The sequence below is a fragment of the Ovis aries genome, chromosome 1, assembly GCF_016772045.2.
Source record: "Ovis aries strain OAR_USU_Benz2616 breed Rambouillet chromosome 1, ARS-UI_Ramb_v3.0, whole genome shotgun sequence".
NCBI lineage: Eukaryota > Metazoa > Chordata > Mammalia > Artiodactyla > Bovidae > Ovis > Ovis aries.
In genome coordinates, this window is record NC_056054.1 from 191,367,858 (window position 1) to 191,389,069 (window position 21,212).

At 47.0% G+C, this 21,212-nt stretch overlaps 1 protein-coding gene across 1 annotated transcript in view; it reads right to left on the reverse strand.

Annotated features, from left to right (window-relative positions):
- The window catches only part of MUC4 (mucin 4, cell surface associated), a 47,856-nt gene extending 35,732 nt beyond the window's left edge, over window positions 1-12,124 (reverse strand). The window contains 1 exon segment of the mRNA XM_042243739.2: window positions 11,948-12,124. Coding sequence (XP_042099673.1) covers window positions 11,948-12,029 — 82 coding nt within the window. The 5' untranslated portion in view covers window positions 12,030-12,124.
- Window positions 12,125-21,212: the final 9,088 nt, after the last annotated feature.

The following is a 21,212-nucleotide window of genomic DNA, read 5'->3' on the forward strand; positions in this document are numbered from 1 at the left end:
GCATCCAAATTGGAACGAGAAATAAGTAAAATTACCCATTTGCAGACGAAGATGTGGGACTATTGGAACCCTTGTTCTCTGTTGGTGGAAACATAAAATGGTATAGTCAGGATGGCAGGAACAGTATGGCAGTTCCTTAAAAAAAATAAAAATAGAATTACCATATGATCCAGTAAGTCAGTCCTATACATCAGCAAAAAAAAAAAAAAAAAAGTTTTTTTGGTGGTAGTGTTTTTGTTAGGGACAAATATAAAGTACCTAAGAATAAACCTAACAAATGATATGGCTAATCTTTATGGACAAAGTTAAATGATATTGAAATATATTAAAGAAGACATACTCATTATATAAAAACTGTAAAATATAAATCTTTGAAAGACCAAACTGCATAATCTTACCCAGACAATCACATTGGTATGTGTCCTTCTATAATTTTTCTTAGCTTTAAAAAATACATAGTTACCTAGTATACATAACTTTGCATTCTTTTAAAGAATTTTATCTGATATAATAAGCATTTCTTCATGCTTTTATTCTTTGTGCAGATACCCTGAAGAAAGACAGACTTTTTCTATCTTGGATGGCAGTTCTTTGTCTTCCTCCGTTTGTAGGCCTGGAAGAGCTGGCTCAGGGGGATTGGGCCAGCTAAGGTCAACAGCAAGATCTTGGATGTCTAGGTAAACACCACTGACTAGGCTCTGGAGGCTTCCCTTCACGAACAAAGCCACTCCCTCAACCTGAATACTTGCATTGTTACCATTCCCATCTCCCTACAAACAGCAGTAGCACTGGGGCAGGTCTCTCTCCTAGAGCACTTCCTCCATTGTGTCCTGCTATAACCACCTCTCTGTGAAATAATGGGAGCTCAAGAATCATGTACCCTTTGCTTGTACACTGTTCCTTAATAAACCTTACTTTATGTTCTTTCCATGTGTTGCTAGTGTGTTGGGAGTGGAGGGGAAGGGAAGAGAGAGAGAGAGTCTGTGTCCCTTGTGGAACACTGGACATCATTTTTACATCAAATAATATTCCTATATTAACTTATTGTTGGACACTTAGCCTGTTTCCAGTGTATTGCTATGATAAACAAAGTTTTGATGACTATCCATCTGAATGATATTTTGTTTTGTTTTCTTTGTTCAGCTCATTTCTTCAACATAAATTTCTGTAAGTAGAATGACTGGTTAATGCTTATAAAAGTCTTCATGTCATGAATGAAAGCTGAAAGCGTTAATCACTCAGTCGTGTCAACCCCATGGACTGTAGCCTGCCAGGCTCCTCTGTCCATGGAATTCTCCAGGCATGAATACTGGAGTGGCTAATCATTTCCTTCTCCAGGGGATCTTCCAGACCCAGGAATTGAACTCGGGGTCTCCTGCGTTGCAGTCAGATTCTTCACCATCTGAGCCACCGTGGAAGCCCCATGTCATTAATACATACTGCCAAATTTCTCTGCAGAAAAGTCATACCAAAGTATAGTCCCATTGGCAGTGGATGAGCGAGAACAGCCCAATATCTTCCTTTGAGAAAAATCTTGTCAAACAGGGCTGTGTCCTTTTGAGCCTTTAGAGAACTTGCTAACTATGAGGTGAGTGGATTAGAGCCTCCTGCTCAGCGTGTCACCCACAAAGTTTCAGCTTTCTGCGCTTGTTTTCTGATTTGTGGGGCTCTTCGCCAGCTGTGCCTAGGGCAGTGGAGTGCCAAGGAAATCACCCAACGGCAAGATTCACCTTGAAGAGAAAACTGACTCACCGATGGGCAGCAGTGCCCTGAAAGGTGTGTAGAAGCTGGAGGAAAGAGACAGAACCATTCGCCTTGCTGTCCTGTGCAGGGAGCCCAGATTTGTGCATGTGTCCACCTCAGAATGGGCACAGCCCCCGAGCTCATGCAGACGCAGCCGCAGTCCCTCTCACAGAGGAGGAGCGAGGATGTATGACTCGTTGCTCACAGAGAGCTGGGGCTGCACTTCCCAGGTCAAGGATGAGGATGTCGTCCTCTCGGACATTCTTGGCAACTAAAGGCTGAAATTTCTGAGAGCTTTCTTTGTTGGGGGTGATTTCAGGCTTCTGCCCCTCTGTGGTCGGGATTTGATAGCTGAAGCCTTTCCAGAGCCGTCCTCAGAGGTGGTGGGCTGGTGTTAGATGAAGGATGTGAAGGCCACTGGAGTCCTGCTCTAGGAACTGTGGCAATGGAACGGTGGCTGTGCTTCGTGTTCTCGCTGTTATCTTAGAGGAAAAGAGACTGTGGCCACTGTTGTGTCTGCTGGGTATTTTCCTCCATTGTTCCTAGAATTGAAGATGAGGAAAGATGCTAATTCCTAATGCCCTTACGATGACTGAGCCCATTGGAATGATGGCTGGTGTACAGGAATTACTTCACAGACATCTGTTGAATGGATGAACTCAAGGTATCCTCATGTCCTGGTTGGTTCCTTCAGCTGAGGTTGGAGAGAGGGTTAAACGGCACCTACTTCTCCTGTGACTGTCACAGGGGTCCAGGAGCCAGGAGGAGACCAATACAATGGCCGCAGTCTGGGAAGCGTGAACATGGCTGTGGCAAAAGGTAGTCAGACTCCTGAGGCTTCCCTAGGCTAGGAAGGTGTGCCTGCCTTAGTGGGGGTCAGGGAGAGATGAGCTCCAAGACCAAGATGGTGGAAGCTGGAGATGGGGGCATTGAAAAGGAAAGTTGGAGTGGTGCCAGTAAGCTGATGATCAAAGTGGATTGTGACACTTTTTGACTTGGTTCTAGAGCTTCTGGGATTATCATCAGGGTAACCTTGGTATTGCCACACCAGATGCTGGGAGACATTAGATTAAATAACTTGTGGTGATATCCAAGGTGAAGAAATGGTGGTCAATAGGCATTGTTTGGGATATGACTTCAGTGAGTATAGTTGGAAAGAGGAGACAAAGTTCTTGCTTTGAAGCCAGCTATAAAAATGAATTCTAAATTATTTTATTTGATGTTATTGACATAATTTTTTTCTGTCAGCTCTAAGAAGGTGGCTCCATTTACTGATGAGGAAAAGGAAGAAAGGCTTAAGAGATCTATAACAACATCAGTGATTTTTCCATTGTCTTGCTTCCCTCAGAACACAGGTCAGCTGGTCTTAGACTTGAAGGAGTAGAGAATGAAGTGGGAAAATGATATGGTAGTAGCTATTATAATTTAATGTTTGATTGGTTGTTTTAGCTGTGATTCCAGACAAACATGGTACCTCTGATGCCCCCTAACAAGGTCCTTTCTGAGGCTGACAGGGACAAGTCAATGGAGACAAGGCCACAGAGTACTTAAGAATGTGAGTTCCACAGATTCACAGATATAGAAAACAAACTTATGGTCTCCAAAGGGGAAGAGGGGAGGGATAAATTAAGAATCCAGGATTAACAGGTATACACTGGTGGTGGTTTAGTGGCTAAGTTGTGTCTGACTCTTGTGACCCCATGGACTGTAGCCTGTCAGGCTCTTCTGTCCATGAGATTTTTCAGGCAACAATACTGGAGTGGGTTGCCATTTCCTTCTCCAGGGGATCTTCTGGAGCTGGGAATCAAACCTGGTTCTCCTGCATTGCAGGCAAATTACTGCATTGTAGGCAAATTCTTTACCGACTGAGCAAAGACTGAGAGAAGCCTAACAGATACACCCTCAGTTCAGTTCAGTTGCTCAGTCGTGTCCAGCTCTTTGAGACCTCATGGACTCCATCATGCTGGGCCTCCCTCCATCACCAGCTCCCGGGGTTTACTCAAACTCATGTCCATTGAGTCAGTGATGCCATCCAATCATCTCATCCTCTGTTGTCCACTTCTCCTCCCGCCTTCAATCTTTTCCAGCATCAGGGTCTTTTCCAATGAGTCAGTTCTTTGCATCAGGTGGCCAAAGTATTGGAGTTTCAGCTTCAGCATCAGTCCTTCCAATGAATATTCAGGACTGATTTCCTTTAGGATGGACTGGTTGGATCTCCTTGCAGTCCAAGGGACTCTCAAGAGTCTTCTCCAACACCACAGTTCAAAGCCAGTCCAACTGTCACATCCATACATGACCACTGGAAAAACCATAGCTTTGACTAGATGAACAGATACACACTGCTCCATACAAAACAGATAAACAACTAGATCCTACTGAATAGCACAGGAAATTATGGTCAATGATCTTTCAATTAACCATAATGGAAAGGAGCATGAATATAAATATACACATATATGTATATATATTCTTCATATAACTGAATCACTTTGCTGTATACCAGAAACTAACACAACATTGTAGATCACCTATACTTCAATTTTTTTTTTAAGTGTCAGTTTCAATGTCAAACTGACCAACATTCACATGTAACTTGGGCAAGTTACTTGACCTCTCTGAGTCTTGAGGTCCTTATCTGTAAAAGTGGGATGAGGGTTGCTGCTGCTGCTAAGTCGCTTCAGTCGTGTCCGACTCTGCGCGACCCCATAGACGGCAGCCCACCAGGCTCCCCCGTCCCTGGGATTCTCCAGGCAAGAACACTGGAATGGGTTGCCATTTCTTTCTCCAATGCATGAAAGTTAAAAGTGAAAGTGAAGTTGCTCAGTCATGTCCGACTCTTCGTGACCCCATGGACTGCAGCCTACCAGGCTCCTCCGTCCATGGGATTTTCCAGGCAAGAGTACTGGAGTGGGGTGCCATTGGGATGAGGGTAGATGCTAGTAATACCAAGGGGTACAGTATGTAAAATAGTTAGCCCAGCATCTAAACTCAGTAAAAGGCACTCTGCACTGCCTGCTGTCCTGGTCTCTACAAAGTCCTGCGTGCATGCTCAGTCGCTTCAGTCACGTCTGACTCTTTTAAACCCCGTGGACTGTAGCCTACTGAGCTCCTCTGTCCATGGGATTTTCCAGGCAAGAATACTAGAATAGGTTGCCATGCCCTCCTCCAGGGGCTCTTTCTGACCCAGTGATCAAACCCAATCTCTTGCGTCTTCTGCATTGGCAAGAGGGTTCTTTACCACTGGTGCCACCTGGGAAGCCCTGAGGGCCTGGCAAAGGCAGCAGTCCTTGTGACCGTGTCCTTATTAGGGCAGAAGGTCAGCTTGCTGATGATTTTACCACTCCCTTCCCAGATCTTTGCTGCTACCACTAGGCCATGCCATAGCACTTTCTGCTGGGACTCCTACAGCCAGTTCTTAACTGGTTTCCAATTCCCCCTTGCCCCTTTCCAATCCATTTCCCTCCAGGAATCCAGAGCAGCCATTCCAAAGTTCAAACCTGATCATATCACTGCTTTACCTATAACCCTGTACTGTCTGCCCATCTTGTGCTAAGTGCTAAGTCACCTCAGTCATGTCCAACTCTTTGCAACCCTATGGACTGTAGCCTGCCAGGCTCCACTGTCCGTGGGATTCTCCAGGCAAGAATACTGGAGTGGGTTGCCATGCCCTCCCCCAGGGTATCTTCCCAACACAGGGATCGAACCCGAATATCTTACGTCTCCTGCATTGGCAGGCAGGATCTTTACCACTAGCACCACCTGGGAATCCCATGTCTGCCCATCTTAGTTCCTTAAAATCCACACTCCATTTCACCATTTACAAGGTCTTACCACATCTGGATCTGCCTACCTCTTTCAAGTACTCCTAAGGGCCAAGGTCTCTCCTTACCCTGCACATCTTGCCCTGCCTGGCTCATGTTCCCTCTCCCTCCTCCACCCCTCTCCCCTCCACAATTTCCACCTCATTTTATTACTTAGACTTGGGTCTCAGCTCATATGCACAGCACTTCCTCAGAAAGGCCTTCATGAATTTATTAATCTAAATGAAGTTTCCCTACTTTGCTCTCATCATAATACTTGTTCAACATAACACCACATTTGAGGAATTTTTCTGTAATTGTTTCGTAACTCTCTGCACACTAGATGTTAGCTGCAGGAGGCTGGGCCTTGGCTGATTCATTCTTCTTTGTGTTCACACAGCGCTGCCCTGGAACAATGTCAGACACAACTCCTTAAATAGCTGTTTAACTAACAAATGTGTGAATGAATGAACAGATGACCATCTCAGCATGAGGTGTGGGTGCTTCTGTTCATCCTCCATTGATGAGCCAGGCTGGTTTACAGAGCTTGTGTGTCATAATGCTAATGCGGTGACCCACCTTCTAGGCCCAGCTCCCCGATTTATGGGCTGCATGACCTCACACAAGCTTTGGAGGCAGAAACCATGACTTCATTATCCTTGTGTCTAGAACATTTGGCACGAGTCAAAATTCAGCAAGTGAATGAGTAACTCCTCGCTCTTTTCTGTTCTGAATTTCCTCAAACTCATTATCAAATTCAAGCTGCAATTTTAGTTGGGGACTTCTATACAGATCAGAGATGTCTATGCAGACCTTAAAAGTGCACATGTGGAGAATCCGGCTTCCTGTTGCACAAGCCAGTGCCCTCCACAGGACTGGCCATGACTCTGGAGGCTGCAAAACACAGACACCTATTTTCCGGGCCCACTTTGGAATCTCAAGGAAAATGTTGAGTATTTAAAGCTCTATGGAAATGCAAAAATGGAGTTCATTTCAACTCAACTCTTTAGTGCTGTGCTGGGAATGAGGACACAACGGTGAGTAGGGGTCTGCTTGCCATGAATCAGCCTAGTAGAATGCGAGAGGTAGGAACTAGCAGGAGAGATGGCTTGGAAAGTCTTCAGTCCTGCCCTCTGAAGCATTCAGAGGGGCCACAAAACCAGAGAACAGACACGGTAGCAAACCACTTGTTTGAGCACATAAAAGGCCAACCGTTTCTTGGCCTCTCCTGGCAAGGGAGACATAAATTACTGGTGTGTCAAACTCTGTAAGGACAGCCCCTGCATCTGGAACAGAGCCCAGTAACCAAGGGTGTGGAGGAGCTTGCTGTGCAAGGAACTGTGCAGCCACCATGTCTGAGCACGGGGCATCTGCCCACGGTGGAGCTGCATTCAGCATCAGTTCATGCAAGAAGACACATTCTTCTTCTTCTTCTTTTTTTTTAGTGTACTGTGTCATTTGGTTTTTGTTTGTTTGTTTTTTTAACTTTTTATTTCGTATTGGGGTATATAGCCAATGAGAACTGACTCACTGGAAAAGACCCTGATGCTGGGAAAGATTGAAGGCAGGAGGAGAAGGGGATGACAGCGGATGAGACGGTAGATGGCATCACAGACTCAATGGACATGAGTTTGAGCAAGCGCCGTGAGTTGGTGATGGACAGGGAAGCCTGGTGTGCTTCAGTCCATGGGGTTGTAAATAATCAGACATGACTGAGCGACTGAACTGATATCACCAATTAACAGTGTTTGATAGTTTCAGGAGAACCGTGAAGGGACTCAGCCATACATATGCATGTATTCATTTTTCCCCAAATTCCGCTCCCATCCAAGTTGGCACATAACATTGAGCAGAGTTCCACGTGCTATACAATAGGTCCTTGTTGGTTAACCATTTAAAACATAGTAGTGTTTTTAAGCAGTGTTCCCTAACTATCCCTTTCCCTCTGGCAATTCTAAGTTTGTTTTCTGTGAGTCTCTTTCTGTTTTGTAAGTTCATTTGTATCATTTCTTTTTAGATTCTATATCTGAGGGATGTCATATGTTATCTCTCATTCTCTGTCTGACTTACTTCACTCAATATGACACTTTCTAGGTCCATCCATGTCACTGCAAATGGCATTATTTCATTCTTTTAATGGCCAAGTCATATTCCATTGTATGTAAGTATCACATCTTCTTTATCCATTCCTCTGTTGATGGACATTTAGGTGGCTTCCGTGTCTTGGCTGTCGTAAGCAGTGCTGCAATGAACACTGGGGTGCATGTGTCTTTTCGGACCATGGGTTTTTCTGGATATATTCCCAGGAGTAGGGTTGTAGGGTCATATGTTAGCTCTATTTTTAGTTTTTAAAGGCACTTCCGCACTGTTCTCCGTAGTGGCTGTACCAATTTACATTCTCACCAATAGGGTAGGAGGATTCTCTTCTCTCCACACCCTCTCCAGCATTCATTGTTTGTGGATTTTTTGATGATAGCCAATCTGGCTGGTGTGAGGTGATATCTCATTGTAGTTTTGATTCTCATTTCTCTGATAATTAGCGATGTTGAACATCTTTTCACATGTCTATTGGCCATCTGTATGTCTTCTTTGGAGAAATATCTATTTAGGTCTTCTGGCCATTTTTTGAGTGGGTTGTTTCTTCTTATTATGTTAAGCGTCATGAACTGTTTGTAAATTTTGGAGACTAATCCTTTATCAGTCACATCATTTGCATATATTTTCTCCCAATCTGTGGGTTGTCTTTTGGCTTTGTTTATTGTTCCCTTTGCTGTGCAAAAGCTTTTGAGTTTAAATAGATCCCATTTGTTTATTTTTATTTTTATTTCTATTATTCTAGGAGGCGGATCGAAAAAGATGTTGCTGTGATCTATGTCAGAGAGTGTTTCACCTATGGTTTTTTTTTTTTTTTTCTCTAGGAGTTTTATAATGCCCAGTCTCACATTTAGGTCTTTAACCTATTTTGAGCTTATTTTTCTGTATGAAGTTAAAAAATGGTCTATTTTCATTTTTTTACATGTAAGAAGCCACATTCTGAATAAACCAAGTGGACACTTGCAAACCTACAGGAAAATGGGAGGTGTTTTTTAAAGAGATCATAGATCTTTTAAATGAATGGGAATGTCTCCAAGCCAACAGAAATGTCCTTTCCATTCTACCTCTATCACCCTCCTGCCCTAGTCTCCCAGCTCTAAAATGCAGTGGTCCCAAAATAATGCTATTTGCAGCAACATGAATGGACCTAGAGATTATCATACTAAATGAAATAAATCAGACAGAGACAAATATCACATGATATCACCTACATGTGGAATCTAAATAATAATACAAATGAACTTGTATACAAGACAGAAATAGCTGCACAGACATAGAAAGCAACCTTACGGTTACCAAAAGGGAAAAGAGGGGCAGAGATAAATTAGGAGTCTGGGGTTAATAAATATGCACCGCTATATACAAAATAGATAAACGAGGACCTACTGTAAAGCACATAGAACTGTATTCAATATCTTATAATAACCTATAATGGAAAAGAATCTGAAGCTGTACAGTTGAAACTAACAGAGTATTGTAAATCAACTATAGTTTAATACATTTTAAAATAAAATAAACATGCAGTGGTCCCTGTCTCTCTTCTGCTTTGTACTGTGTCAGTGTGTGCTAAGTCACTTCAGTCATGTCTAGTTCTTTACAACTCTATGGACTGTAGCCCGCCAGGATCCTCTGTCCATGGAATTCTGCAGGTAAGAATACTGGAGTGGGTTGCCATGTCCTCCTCCAGGGAATCTTCCAGACCCAGGGATCGAATCTGTGTCTTATGTCTCCTGCACTGGGAGGTGGGTTCTTTACCACTAGCACCACCTGGGAAGCCCCTGCTTTGTACTAGATACAACCTTATTTTATCTTCACCACTACCCTGAGTAATAGCGCCTTTTCATTTCACTAATTTTGCCAATGAAGTCGGTGAGCTAAATGTTCTATTCTCCTATCCCTTGGGCTGGTAAGTGGAAAACTTGACATGGGGTCTTCTGGTTTTAACTTCCTGCTTTTTGCTCTACATTTTGCTGAGCTATCGACCTAAATTTGATGGATTTTCCTATCAGGACCTCTTGTTCAGGGACTTTCTCCTTTTGAATGTGCCCAAGCACAGGGAGGGTTTCCCAAGGTGGGGCAGACCCCAGTGGAGGGTTCAGATTCCCCTGGTGGCAAGTTGGGTGGGCCTCTCCTAGATAGATTAGTGGTTCTTAGAGAGAAGGGGACAGGAGAGGCTTCCCCTGGGGCCCTTGGTGACTGTGGATCTCCCTTGTGCTGCGCTTGCTACAGTCGCACCTCCCAGGGGCTGTGGAGGGTGGTGGCCCTTCAGTTACTAGGCCACTGAGAGTATGGGAGACTGAGGCTTATTTTGACTTAGTTTTCTTGCCAGAGGGTGTGGAATTAGGGTTTCCAGGCTTCCTTCTGAGCCATTTCTACCAGAAGCCACCAGTAGACACCAAGTCCCTGCTGGCTCCCTGTCCAGACCGCCTCTGCCCACCTTTCTCTTCTTTTCCCTTCAAGAGCCAGGGCTTTTTCCTACAGCAGCCTTTACCCTATAACACTTTCAGTGGAAACCCCAGTGTTTCTCCTTCCAACCTGGGGTGGAGGCTCAGACACCTGCTCCAGAGAGGACTCTGGCCTGGACGAGGGTGCTGGCACCGTATGGAAGCAGACCCTGGGCTCAGACATAGGCAAGTCACCTGTAGGCACCCCCTCAGGGAGCCAAGAGAATGGGACTGACCAGTTCCCACTTCTCCAGAAGCCCCCACCCGGCAGATGTGGGGGGCTCACTGCCCGACCCATGGAGACTACTTTTCCCTCCAAGGCCCTCTGGATACTCCACCACATGCCTGGGAGGCCAACTCCCAGCCCACTCCCCCTCTTTTCCTGGCCCTGTTCCATCCTGTGCCCTTACCCACTGCACGGGACTCAGATCCAGGGCACCTGTGTGCGGCTTCAGAACAACCTTCCACCTTCAAGGTCCACCCCTCACTCACACCATCACTCCCCACCCACCTTCTCTCGCCTACTGCCACCCCACTTCTTGCCCTTTCGGGCTCCTCTCCACACACTTCCTGGCTCCTCTCGAGCTTGATGACCTTAATGCAAGGCCAAGCGCAGAGCTGGTACTAAACTTCTTTGTGTGTTGATTTTAAATCACAGAATGCTAAAACTTAAGGACTTAGCAATCCAGAGGTCATGCCATCCACCACCCTGCTTTTTGCATGGGGAAGTGAGGCCTGGAAAGATATACAATGGGAACTGATCGCAGGACCAGATCACTCACTGGCAAAGCCAAGACCACACCCAAGGTCCCTAAATCCTATCCATCTTCTCCCCATTGCCCACGGCCATGACTTCTACAGACACCCCTCAGTCTGCCCCCAGGAACACGCCCTGAATGGCTGGTAGCTGCAGGCTCTGCAGGCTCCTACTGGCCTCCGTTTCCTCACTGTGATGAGTAGCGAGGATGAGGGGGTGGGTGTGAGGATGGTAGAGATTGTGGGGGTTCCATTTGCTCTTAGCCAAGCCCTTAAATGTGGCAAGGAAGATGGAATCTTCCACATCCCTGGCATTGTGCCTCTCATTATCTCTAAGACAGTGTGTTCCTCTGACCCACCTTATGATGAATGAGTCCTCAAGTGAGGTGAAGTCTTTTTCAGGCCTCCTGAGGAGGCAAGGGAGCTGTGATTGCATCTTTGCTGTGGGCTATTGACCCCTTCCCCTGTGGCTCAACTGGTAAAGAATCTGCCCGCAATGCGGGAGACCTGGGTTCGATCCCTGGATTGGGAAGATTCCCTGGAGAATTCTGGAAATGGCAACCCACTCCAGTATCCTTGCCTGGAAAATCTCATGGATAGAGGAGCCCGGTGGGCTGCAGTCCATGGGGTCACAAGGAGTCGGTCACAACTGAGCGACTAACACTTACTTGCTTGTCTCCTCCTCCCTCCTCCTCCTCCCTCTGTCTGCACCTCGTTTTGATTCATCTGTTTCTCCCTTGTCTTTCCCTCTGACCTTACATCTTTCTATAAGTTTTTCTTCCAGCTTGGTCACGGAGCTTTCCTGTTTTTCCGTGTCATTCCCTCTCCTCAACTTTCTCTCTCTCCCCACAGTTCTGCTTACCTGGTTCTCCCTGCGGGTTTTCCCCAAGCCAGGCTGTTCCTCCCAACGTCTCCCTGCTTCTGACTCTCTTTCCTCCTTCCTCTGTCTGTCTAGCATTCTCTTTCTCTCTCCCTCATCTTGTGCCATCTCTGCCCACTCACCTCTCTTTGCCTCTCTCTTTGTCCCCCCACGAAAGACTGCAGCTCCTCGGAGGCTCAGTGAAGTCAGCCACCCCCAGCCCCAAATGCTGCCCCAAGTGCATCACTTACCCAGGACCGCTGGCCCACAGAGGCAGGAACACAAGCAGCTCAGGAACACGCAGGGGAGCCTCCTCCAGTGGGTACCCCTCATGGCTCCAGAAAGGGTCCCTCACGCTCCCCCAGGCAGGTCCTCGGCACAGGAGCAGAGGTGAATCTGTCACCACTGGCTGCTGGCCTTAAATAGGTGAGTTTCACGGAGGGGCCAGAGTACCAGAAGAGGACAAAAGAAGGTGTGGCCCCCACGCCAATCATCCTTGCCTCGTCTTTTCTTTCCTCAGCCTCCACCCCCTTCCCCCACCAAGGGAGAATAAAAACACCGATACACCCATTTCTGCATTCCTAGGCAGCCTGAGCCAGGTAGGGGGAGGGGCATGGAGGGGAATCGAAACCTGGACACCCTGAAAATGAGGGGCCTTCAGATGAGCCCACCCTCCTGCCTGGTGTTTTGCCTGGGCCGCCCATGTCTTACTAGCACTTTGGACTGTCACAGCGGGAGCAGCTAAGTCATTTCAGTAGACAGAGCAGGTCAGAACAGGGAAGAGAGGGGCCAAGAGGCAGTGAGTTTGGGGCTGTATGCCTAGGCAAAGGAATGAAATTTGAGAAGATCCTAGGAAACATAGAAAGTGGGAGGAGAGATGTGAGGTGAGAGGCAGGAATCAGAGATACCCCATATGCAATTTGTGGGGTGGAGCGTTGGGCTCAGAATATCTGCTCAGTCAGGCGATCCCTGGCAATCCTGTGATTGAGACTTCACTTTCCAATGCAGAAGATGTGGGAGCTAAGTATTCCCACGTGCCTCGTGGCCAAAAAACCAAAACGTAAAACAGAGGCAATATTGCAGCAAATTCAATAAAGACTTTAAAGTGGCCCACGTTAAAAAAAAAATCTTAAAATAATATCTGCTCCATGTCAGGAAAAGGGTCCACCCTCACCGCATGGTGGATTTCCTCTTTCCACTAGAGGGCGTAACAGAGTCAGAGTCTTTAAAGTCTCAGGCAGCCTGGGGAAGCAAGCTTGAGGAATCTAAGGTGGACAGTGGGGTTGAGAGTAGAACCTAGGGAGAAGGAATTTTGACCCCACGAGGAAGTAGGGGCTGCTCCTGGAGACTTTGGCACTCCTGTCACCTATTTTGACTTCTTGGGACTCGCAGGCATAACTAAGAAGGAAGAGAATGCCTCAGCTGGGTGTGCCAGGCAGAACCTGAAGGTGAGAGAAGGTTGCTAGTTAGTTCTGCAAAGGACAGCAATGGTGATCTTGCCCTGCTCTTTGCCACATCTAGAACCTTTGCTTCTGGTTCCTCCAGACTTGATTCCCTGAGCGTGGAATCTGTGGAGTGATTGGTCCCTGAACAAGAAGCTCAGGCTTCCACTGCACAGCCCAGGATGAGGAATCGGCATGTCCACATTCCCAGGCAGAACTTGCAGTCATCCAGGGAGGGCTGGAAGGCTACACTGTGGTGCCATCTCAGAGGACCAGGAAGGCTCCACCACCCTGCTGGCTACTTGCTTTCTGAAGCTGAAATTCCAGTTACAGCCAAAATCAAAAGCCTGGACCATCCAGGTATAATGCAAACACTACAGAGAAGTAGCATGGTCCCCTCAATAGTCCCCTCAATAGTCCCCTCAATAGTCCCCTCACTTCCATACAGACCAGTTGATCCCTTTCTCTCCCAGGAGAAGGAAGTTCACAAAGGTAAAGAGGAATTTTAAGCATAGAACAGTGGAACAGGATATGAGGAAGATATCGCTGAAACAAATTTACACAGACACCAAAGTTAACTTGGCCTTCTTAATCATTTTGCTGTGTCAGTTTTTGCTCTTGAGTTCTTTCTATTTACTCATACCATGTTTTGTTTGGTGACATTTTTCTGGACTACAGTTTCCAGTTTACAGAGGAGAAAAAAACATTCAGGTTAGACCAAAGTAAGAGCTGGATAGGTTGTCAGCCTAACACAACAAGCCTCCCACTTCTCAATGCAAGGAGCACTGGAGGTGCAGAGAGTTCTCCAGAAGCCACTGTGATGGTCAAGACCTCTACTGGGCTCGGGACACCTGAACCTGAATCCCAGCTCTGCCACCCAAGGCAAATCATGTTCTCTTATTTTCCTCATCTGTGAAATAAGGGTATTATGTCAAAAAAAAAAAAAAAAAAAGTAGAACTGAACAATAGTTAGAGCATAAAAAAATAGATTTTATTCCGAACTCTTGCAATATGAGAAAAGGGACCTCGGTATAGACCTGGGCTTAACTCCAAATGCTCATGGACAAGTGGAAAGCTATAACCAAGAAGCAGGGAGGCGGGTCAGTGGATAGAAAATTACTAAGAAAAAACAGGAGGTGAGTGGATTCTGGCTAAACCAACTTAACAGAATTTTTGGTGAAAGACAGACCAGGGTGATTAAATATCAAACCTAGGTCTGGCCCCAAAGCTAAAAAAACATGAGCTGAGAGTTTATCCTCTGCCCGGTGGGCACCTGTATACTAAACTGTTATTCCTCAAAGGCACAGAGATGCGCCTTTTAGAATGGATTCACTGTTGGCTGCAAGGAGAGCGTTTAGTTGATAACACCAGCTGTTAGCTCTTTAGGATGCACCTCAGCATTCATGCCAAGACGACATACTTCTCGTGGCAACCCCAGGTCAATGACTAGGCAGTGCTGCAAGGCAGTGGTCCAAGGAATTGGATAGTTCCAGTCCCACAAGATCATTTTATTTTATAGTTATGAGGCTTAATAAAAATTCTTACACATGCTTCCAATTTATCATTAAATATTGAGAACATAGTTCCCCTTGAAAAAACTCTTCTTTAAAATTAATTTTTATTGGAGTTGCTTTAGTGTTGTGTTAGCTTCTACTGGACAGCAGAAATGAATCCGCCATGCATGTACGTAGATCCCCTCCCCTTTGGACTTGCATCCCATTCAGGTCATCACAGGACATTAAACAGAGTTCCCTGTACTACATAGTGGGCTTCCCTGGTAGCTCAGCTGGTGAAGAATCCGGCTGCAAAGCAGGAGACCTGGATTCGAACCCTGGGTTGGGAAGACCCTTGGAGAAGGGATAGGCCACCCACTCCAGGATTCTGGCCTACCTAGTATGTTCTCATTAGTCTTCTATTTTATCCCTAGTATCGATAGTGTATATGTGCCAATCCCAATCTCCCAGTTCCTCCCATTCCCTTTCTCCCTTGGTATCTATACATCTGTTCTGTTTGTCTGTGTCTTTATTTCTGCTTTGCAAATAGGATCATCTATACCATTTTTTCTAGATTCCACACACATATGAGTTAATATATGATATTTGTTTTCCTCTTTCTGACTTACTTTAGTCTTTATGACAGTCTCAAGGTCCACCCACATCTCTACAAATGACCCAATTTCATCCCTTTTTACGGCTGAATAATATTCCATTGTCTACATGTACTATATCTTTATGCATTCCTCTGCTGATGGACATTTAGGTTGCTCCCTTTAATAGGCAGTTTGCACACCGGAGCGTCCTGCATAACCCATAGGGACCGTGTGGCTTTGTCAGCTGTGCTCACTCCCTCACCCAGTCCTGCCTTCTCCCTTTTCCTTTCACAGGTGTTATTCCCCAGTGTACTTTTTCATTTCACTCCATCTCAGCGTTTGCTTCCAGAAGGACCCAACCTGAGACACTCACTTGAAAGAGGATGGCTAGTTTACAGGTATAGACACTGACCATCTCAGCTGGGTTTCAAACCCAGACCTGCACAACTCAAAGTTAGTCCAAGGCTCTGTACTCAGCAGTTCAGTGAGGGGGTTGTGGGCTTAGTGGGTCTGGCTCCTGCTCCGCAGGAGAGGGCAAAACCTGATTTTTTAAGGTAAGGAAAAGATTCTTACACTGCAAAAGATACAGACCAAGGGGACTGATGTCGCTGTGGGGCAGGGGCGGCGGGGGTGGGGGGATAGTTCTCTTCTGCGCCTGGACCCGCAAAGGGAGTATGCTACGTGTCGGCGTCAGTCCACTGCAGAGGACTTACCCAAAGTAATGAAAGGGGAGCTCTGCTCATGAGGTCATGGCTCCCAGGCCGTGATGAAAGCAGGGGCCCTGGTGTTTGGGCCACACAAAGGCCCCTCTCATTCTCCCAAGATTGGGTTTCAAGCCCCCTTTTTTAAAGGTGTCCTGCATTTTCACGCTAATTAGCTCCTTTCTCATTTTCCCTCTGAGGCAGAGGGGGACTAATGCCTCCCCAGGTAATGTCTTCCAGACCTGGGATTCCCAAGAAGAAGGGGCCATGCTGAGTGCACAGGCAGGGGTGAAGTGGCAGGAGTGATGTGAGGCTCAAGAATGTAAATTTATCCATTCACTCACCTTTAAGGAGAAGAAAACTCAGCCTGGAAACTAGCAACAGCGCTCAAAAAGCCAGCATCCAAGGGTCCAGATTTACTATCTGAGACCTATGTGTAGGCTCCCCTTTTCAACTTTGGAAAGAAAAAGAGAATCTCAGCATGATTTTAGAACTGGAAGAACCTTGGCAAACATGGGGTCCACACTCCTTCTATCACGAAGAGATGCCAGCCCAGGGAGAAGGGAGTGCCCCAGGTCACGCAGTTGGTCAGTGGTGGGTGCGGGCCTTGTCCCCATGGCTCCATTGCTCCTTCTGCTCTGCGCTTTGCCCTCCATGGTTATTAGATTGTCCTGGGCTGGAAGAAGCACAAGCTGGAATCAAGATTGCTGGGAGAAATATCAATAACCTCAGATATGCAGATGACACCACCCTTATGGCAGAAAGTGAAGAGGAACTAAAGAGCCTCTTGATGAAAGCGAAAGAGGAGAGTGAAAAAGTTGGCTTAAAGCTCAACATTCAGAAAACTAAGATCATGGCATCTGGTCCCATCACTTCATGGGAAATAGATGGAGAAACAGTAGAAACAGTGTCAGACTTTGTTTTGGGGGGCTCCAAAATCACTGCAGATGGTGACTGCAGCCATGAAATTAAAAGACGCTTACTCCTTGGAAGAAAAGTTATGACCAACCTAAATAGCATACTGAAAAGCAGAGACATTACTTTGCCAACAAAGGTCTGTCTAGTCAAGGCTATGGTTTTTCCAGTGGTCATTTATGGGTGTGAGAGTTGGACTGTGAAGAAGGCTGAGTGCCAAAGAATTGATGCTTTTGAACTGTGGTGTTGGAGAAGACTCTTGAGAGTCCCTTGGACTGCAAGGAGATCCAACCAGTCCATTCTGAAGGAGATCAGAGATCAACCCTGGGATTTCTTTGGAAGGAATGATGCTAAAGCTGAAACTCCAGTACTTTGGCCACCTCATGCGAAGAGCTGACTCACTGGAAAAGACTCTGATGTTGGGAGGGATTGCGGGCAGGAGGAGAAGGGGGCAACAGAGGATGAGATGGCTGGATGGCATCACCGACTCGATGGACGTGAGTCTGAGTGAACTCCGGGAGATGGTGATGGACAGGGAGGCCTGGTGTGCTGCAATTCATGGGGTCGCAAAGAGTCGGACACGACTGAGCGACTGAACTGAACTGAACTGAACTGAATCCTAGCACCCTAGTCAGAACCACTGCCTCTCGCCTAAACCTCTGTCCACAGGCAACACTAAGTGCTGTCATTACGGGGATTGGATGATGGAGGCCTGCCCTCTCAGACAGGGTGGTCCACACAGACCTCCAACACATGGTTCTTGCAGACAGTCCAGGCCTTAAAGACTTCTAAAATAAAGTTTACCATTGCTGGTTTTTTTTTCCCCCATTATGAAAGTAATATATGCTCATGATACCAGATAAGGAGAATATTTTTTTAAATAGAGAGAAGAAAAACATCATCAGTATGTTTGAAAAACTCCTCTTAATCACTGATAGATTTCTGGATGTTTCTCTGGGAATAGCTCATATACATAGTTTTAATCTATCACATAGTAGATGATTGTGGATTCTTTTGGACCATGCAACTTTAAACCTAAACATTTTCTTTTGTTGTTATGAAACACTTTGCACACGTGTTTTTGTCTGCATAATACTTCATCGGTCGGACCGCCATATAATTTATTTAATTATGTTGGACACTTGGGCCATTTACTTGTCCTTATTACAAGAAACGCAGATGATCTCGCTGTCAGTCAGTCACCAAGTCATGTCCAACTCTTTGCGACCCCATAGACTGCAGCCCACCAGGCTTCCCTGTCCCCCTTCTTCTCCTGTCCTCTCTCTTTCTAAGCATCAGGGTCTTTTCCAGTGAGTCAGCTCTTCGCATCAGGTGGCCAAAGTGTTGGGGCTTCAGCTTCAACATCAGTCCTTCCAGTGAGTATTCAGGATTGATGTCCTGTGAGATTGACTGGTTTGATTTCATACTTAAGCTCATTTCCTTAAACTAGAATCAGGACTGGTATATTTGTCAACTCTACTCTGACCTTCCTTTTCCTACAGCAGGAAGTCAATTAGTGTGAATTAGTTATGTCTACACAGTGTGAGTGTGTTTTGGACACCTGCTGCTGCCACCAAGTCACTTCAGTCGTGTCCGACTCTGTGTGACCCCATAGACGGCAGCCCACCAGGCTCCCCCGTCCCTGGGATTCTCCAGGCAAGAACACTGGAGTGGGTTGCCATTTCCTTCTCCAAAGCATGAAAGTGAAAAGTGAAAGTGAAGTCGCTCAGTCTTGTCTGACTCTTCAGGGCCCATTAAATCTCTAATGCTGAGGGTCTGATGGTAGAGGCAAAACCAACCATAAAATAAGATCATTTCTCAGGTGAGCTAAAACCGTGGGTGGATTAAAGACTCTGCAGGTGGATTGGGAAACAGGTCAAGTCCCTCAGGCTTCCCTAGTCGCTCAGTGGTAAAGAATCCGCCTGCAATACAGGAGTTGCAGGAGAGGCAGTTTCAATCCCTGAGTCGGGAAGATCCCCTAGAGGAGGGCATGACAACCCACTCCAGTATTCTTGCCTGAAGAATCCCAGGGACAGAGGAGCCTGGTGGGCTACAGTCCATGGGGTCGCAAGGAATCAGACACAACTGGAGTGACTTAGCACTCACACACACAAAGTCCCTCAAGGATGTCTTCCTGGGGTGAGCTCCCAGCCCTGATCCAGGGCCAGCTGCCAGGCCTCTCATGAATACCTGAGCCTTGATACAGAGGTGATATTCTAGAGAAAGTAATCCAGAAGAAATCTGAAAGAGCAGGGTATGGGGTGGGGGAAAGTAACCTGAGGGTCAGAGCAGAAGAAAATGGAAGTAGTCCTGCAGCAAAAGCTAGCTGGGAAGTGTGGTCCTCTCCTCCCTGGCTCCCTGGGGAAAGGAGCGAACTGAAGCTCAAGGGATAGGTCAAAGGGAGGGAAGGGGAGCAGAGCCCGGGAACCCCAGCAAGCCCTACTCCCCAGGGTACAGTGGAGACAACAAAACTCAGGGTCAGCCTGGCACTCCAACAGCTCTGTTACCCTGTGAACCTGTGTGGCGGACACTGCACCTGCCACAGGGGATGCTGAGATGAACAAGATACAGCCTTGTCTCACAGGGTCACAATCGAGAGGGTTTAGACACAGGGGAGGGGCATTTACCGACAGGCCTTCTGGGTTTGTGGCCCTGAGATCTGGGAGTCTGTTGGGCAATGGAGCAAGCTCCCTGAGGGAGAACCAAGAGGATCTCTTTCTTGCAGTAGTTTCCCAGGGCTGCCGTGACAAAGGACCAAATATTTGGTGGATTGAAACAACAGAAATGTATTCTTTCCTGCCTCTGGAGTCCAGAAAGCCTGAATCAAGCTGTTGGCCAGAGCACACACCCTCTGAAGTCTCTGGGGAAGAATTCTTCCTTGCCAGCTGGTGGTTGAGAGCGTCCTTGGCATTTCTCGGTTTGCAGCCGCATTCCCCCAGTCTCTGCCTCCACAGTTACATGGCCGTCTCTGTCTGTGTGTCTCTGTCTTCTCTTCTCATAAGGACAAAAGTCACTGGAGTGCTGTCCATGCTAATCCAGGATGACCACAGTGTAATTTAGCTGATTACATCTGCGAAGACTGTTCCCCATCCAAGTACTAACCAGGCCCGACCCTGCTTAGCTTCTGAGATCCGGTGAGATCCGGTGCTCTAAGGGTGGTATGGTCATAGATGAGACTGTTTCCAAGTACAGTCATATTGTGAGGTGACCTGAGTTTGGGAGGGGACACTTATCCAGTCCAGTAACAACCTATTTGAAGAAATTTTGTCCAGCGTAAGTGTGAAAGTGCAAGTGTTAGTCGCTCAGTCATGTCTGACTCTTTGCAATCCCGTGGATTCAAAGAATCTGGATCCATAGCCTGCCAGGCTCCTCTGTCCACGGGATTTCCAGGCAAGAATACTGGAGTGGGTAGCCATTCCCTTCTCCAGGGGATCTTTCCAACCCAGGGATCAAACCCAGGTCTCCTGCATTGCAGGCAGACGCTTTACCGTCTGAGCCACCAGGGAAGTCCTTCGGGTAGGTGTGGGACATTTTAACAGATCACGGCCTCTGCAGGGAAGCCCGGCAGGTGAGCCCACTTCCTCTGGGCTGGCCCAGGAAATCCTCAAATGCCTGTTCTTGTCGCCAAGGAGCGATGGCTGAGTGACCCAGGGAAATGGGCAGGGCAGGACTAATGGCCAGATCAAATTTCCCAGGGGAGGGAGCGGGCAGGCAGTAGCCCCAGGAGCTCCCAGTCTGGCCGCCTCCTGCTGTGCCCAGACCACCCTCCACTGCCCAGGAAAGTGGTGAGACCAGGAGAGAAGGGCCCCCTGGAGCTGACCACACCCTCCTCCATACCTCAATTTCAGCCTTGTGCTCACTCTCAAAAGTGGGCTTGCTACAGCTGGGTGAAGGTGTCACACTTCCTGACCGTGAAGAAGAAAATAAGGGTGGGCAAGGAACAGGATAACATATATTAAAAAAAAAAAAAAACAACCCTGTCCTGTCCTTGGGCATTCCACAACTGGACTGATCAGCCAACTCCCTACCCCCCAGGGTAACCCCCACACTCACCTCAATGCAGACACACTGCTCACTAAGGGTGGGGAAGAGCTAGACTCACACTTTCTCTCTCATCTACACAAACCCAGACTCTCCCTTGATGGGGAACAATAACTTCCCACTTTGCCCGGCTCCCTTGAAATTACTTCTTTAGGTGTGAATAGAATGTTCTCACTCCCCAGCCCTCAGTTCCCACACATACTCCCTGAGGCGCTGAAACCCTGGGACAAGGGAGGAAGAGAGAGGCAACAGGATTGCAACTGATACGTCTGCTCCCCTTGTGGCTGCAAGGTCTGCAAGAGACCCAGGGTCCAAGAGACAAGCCTGA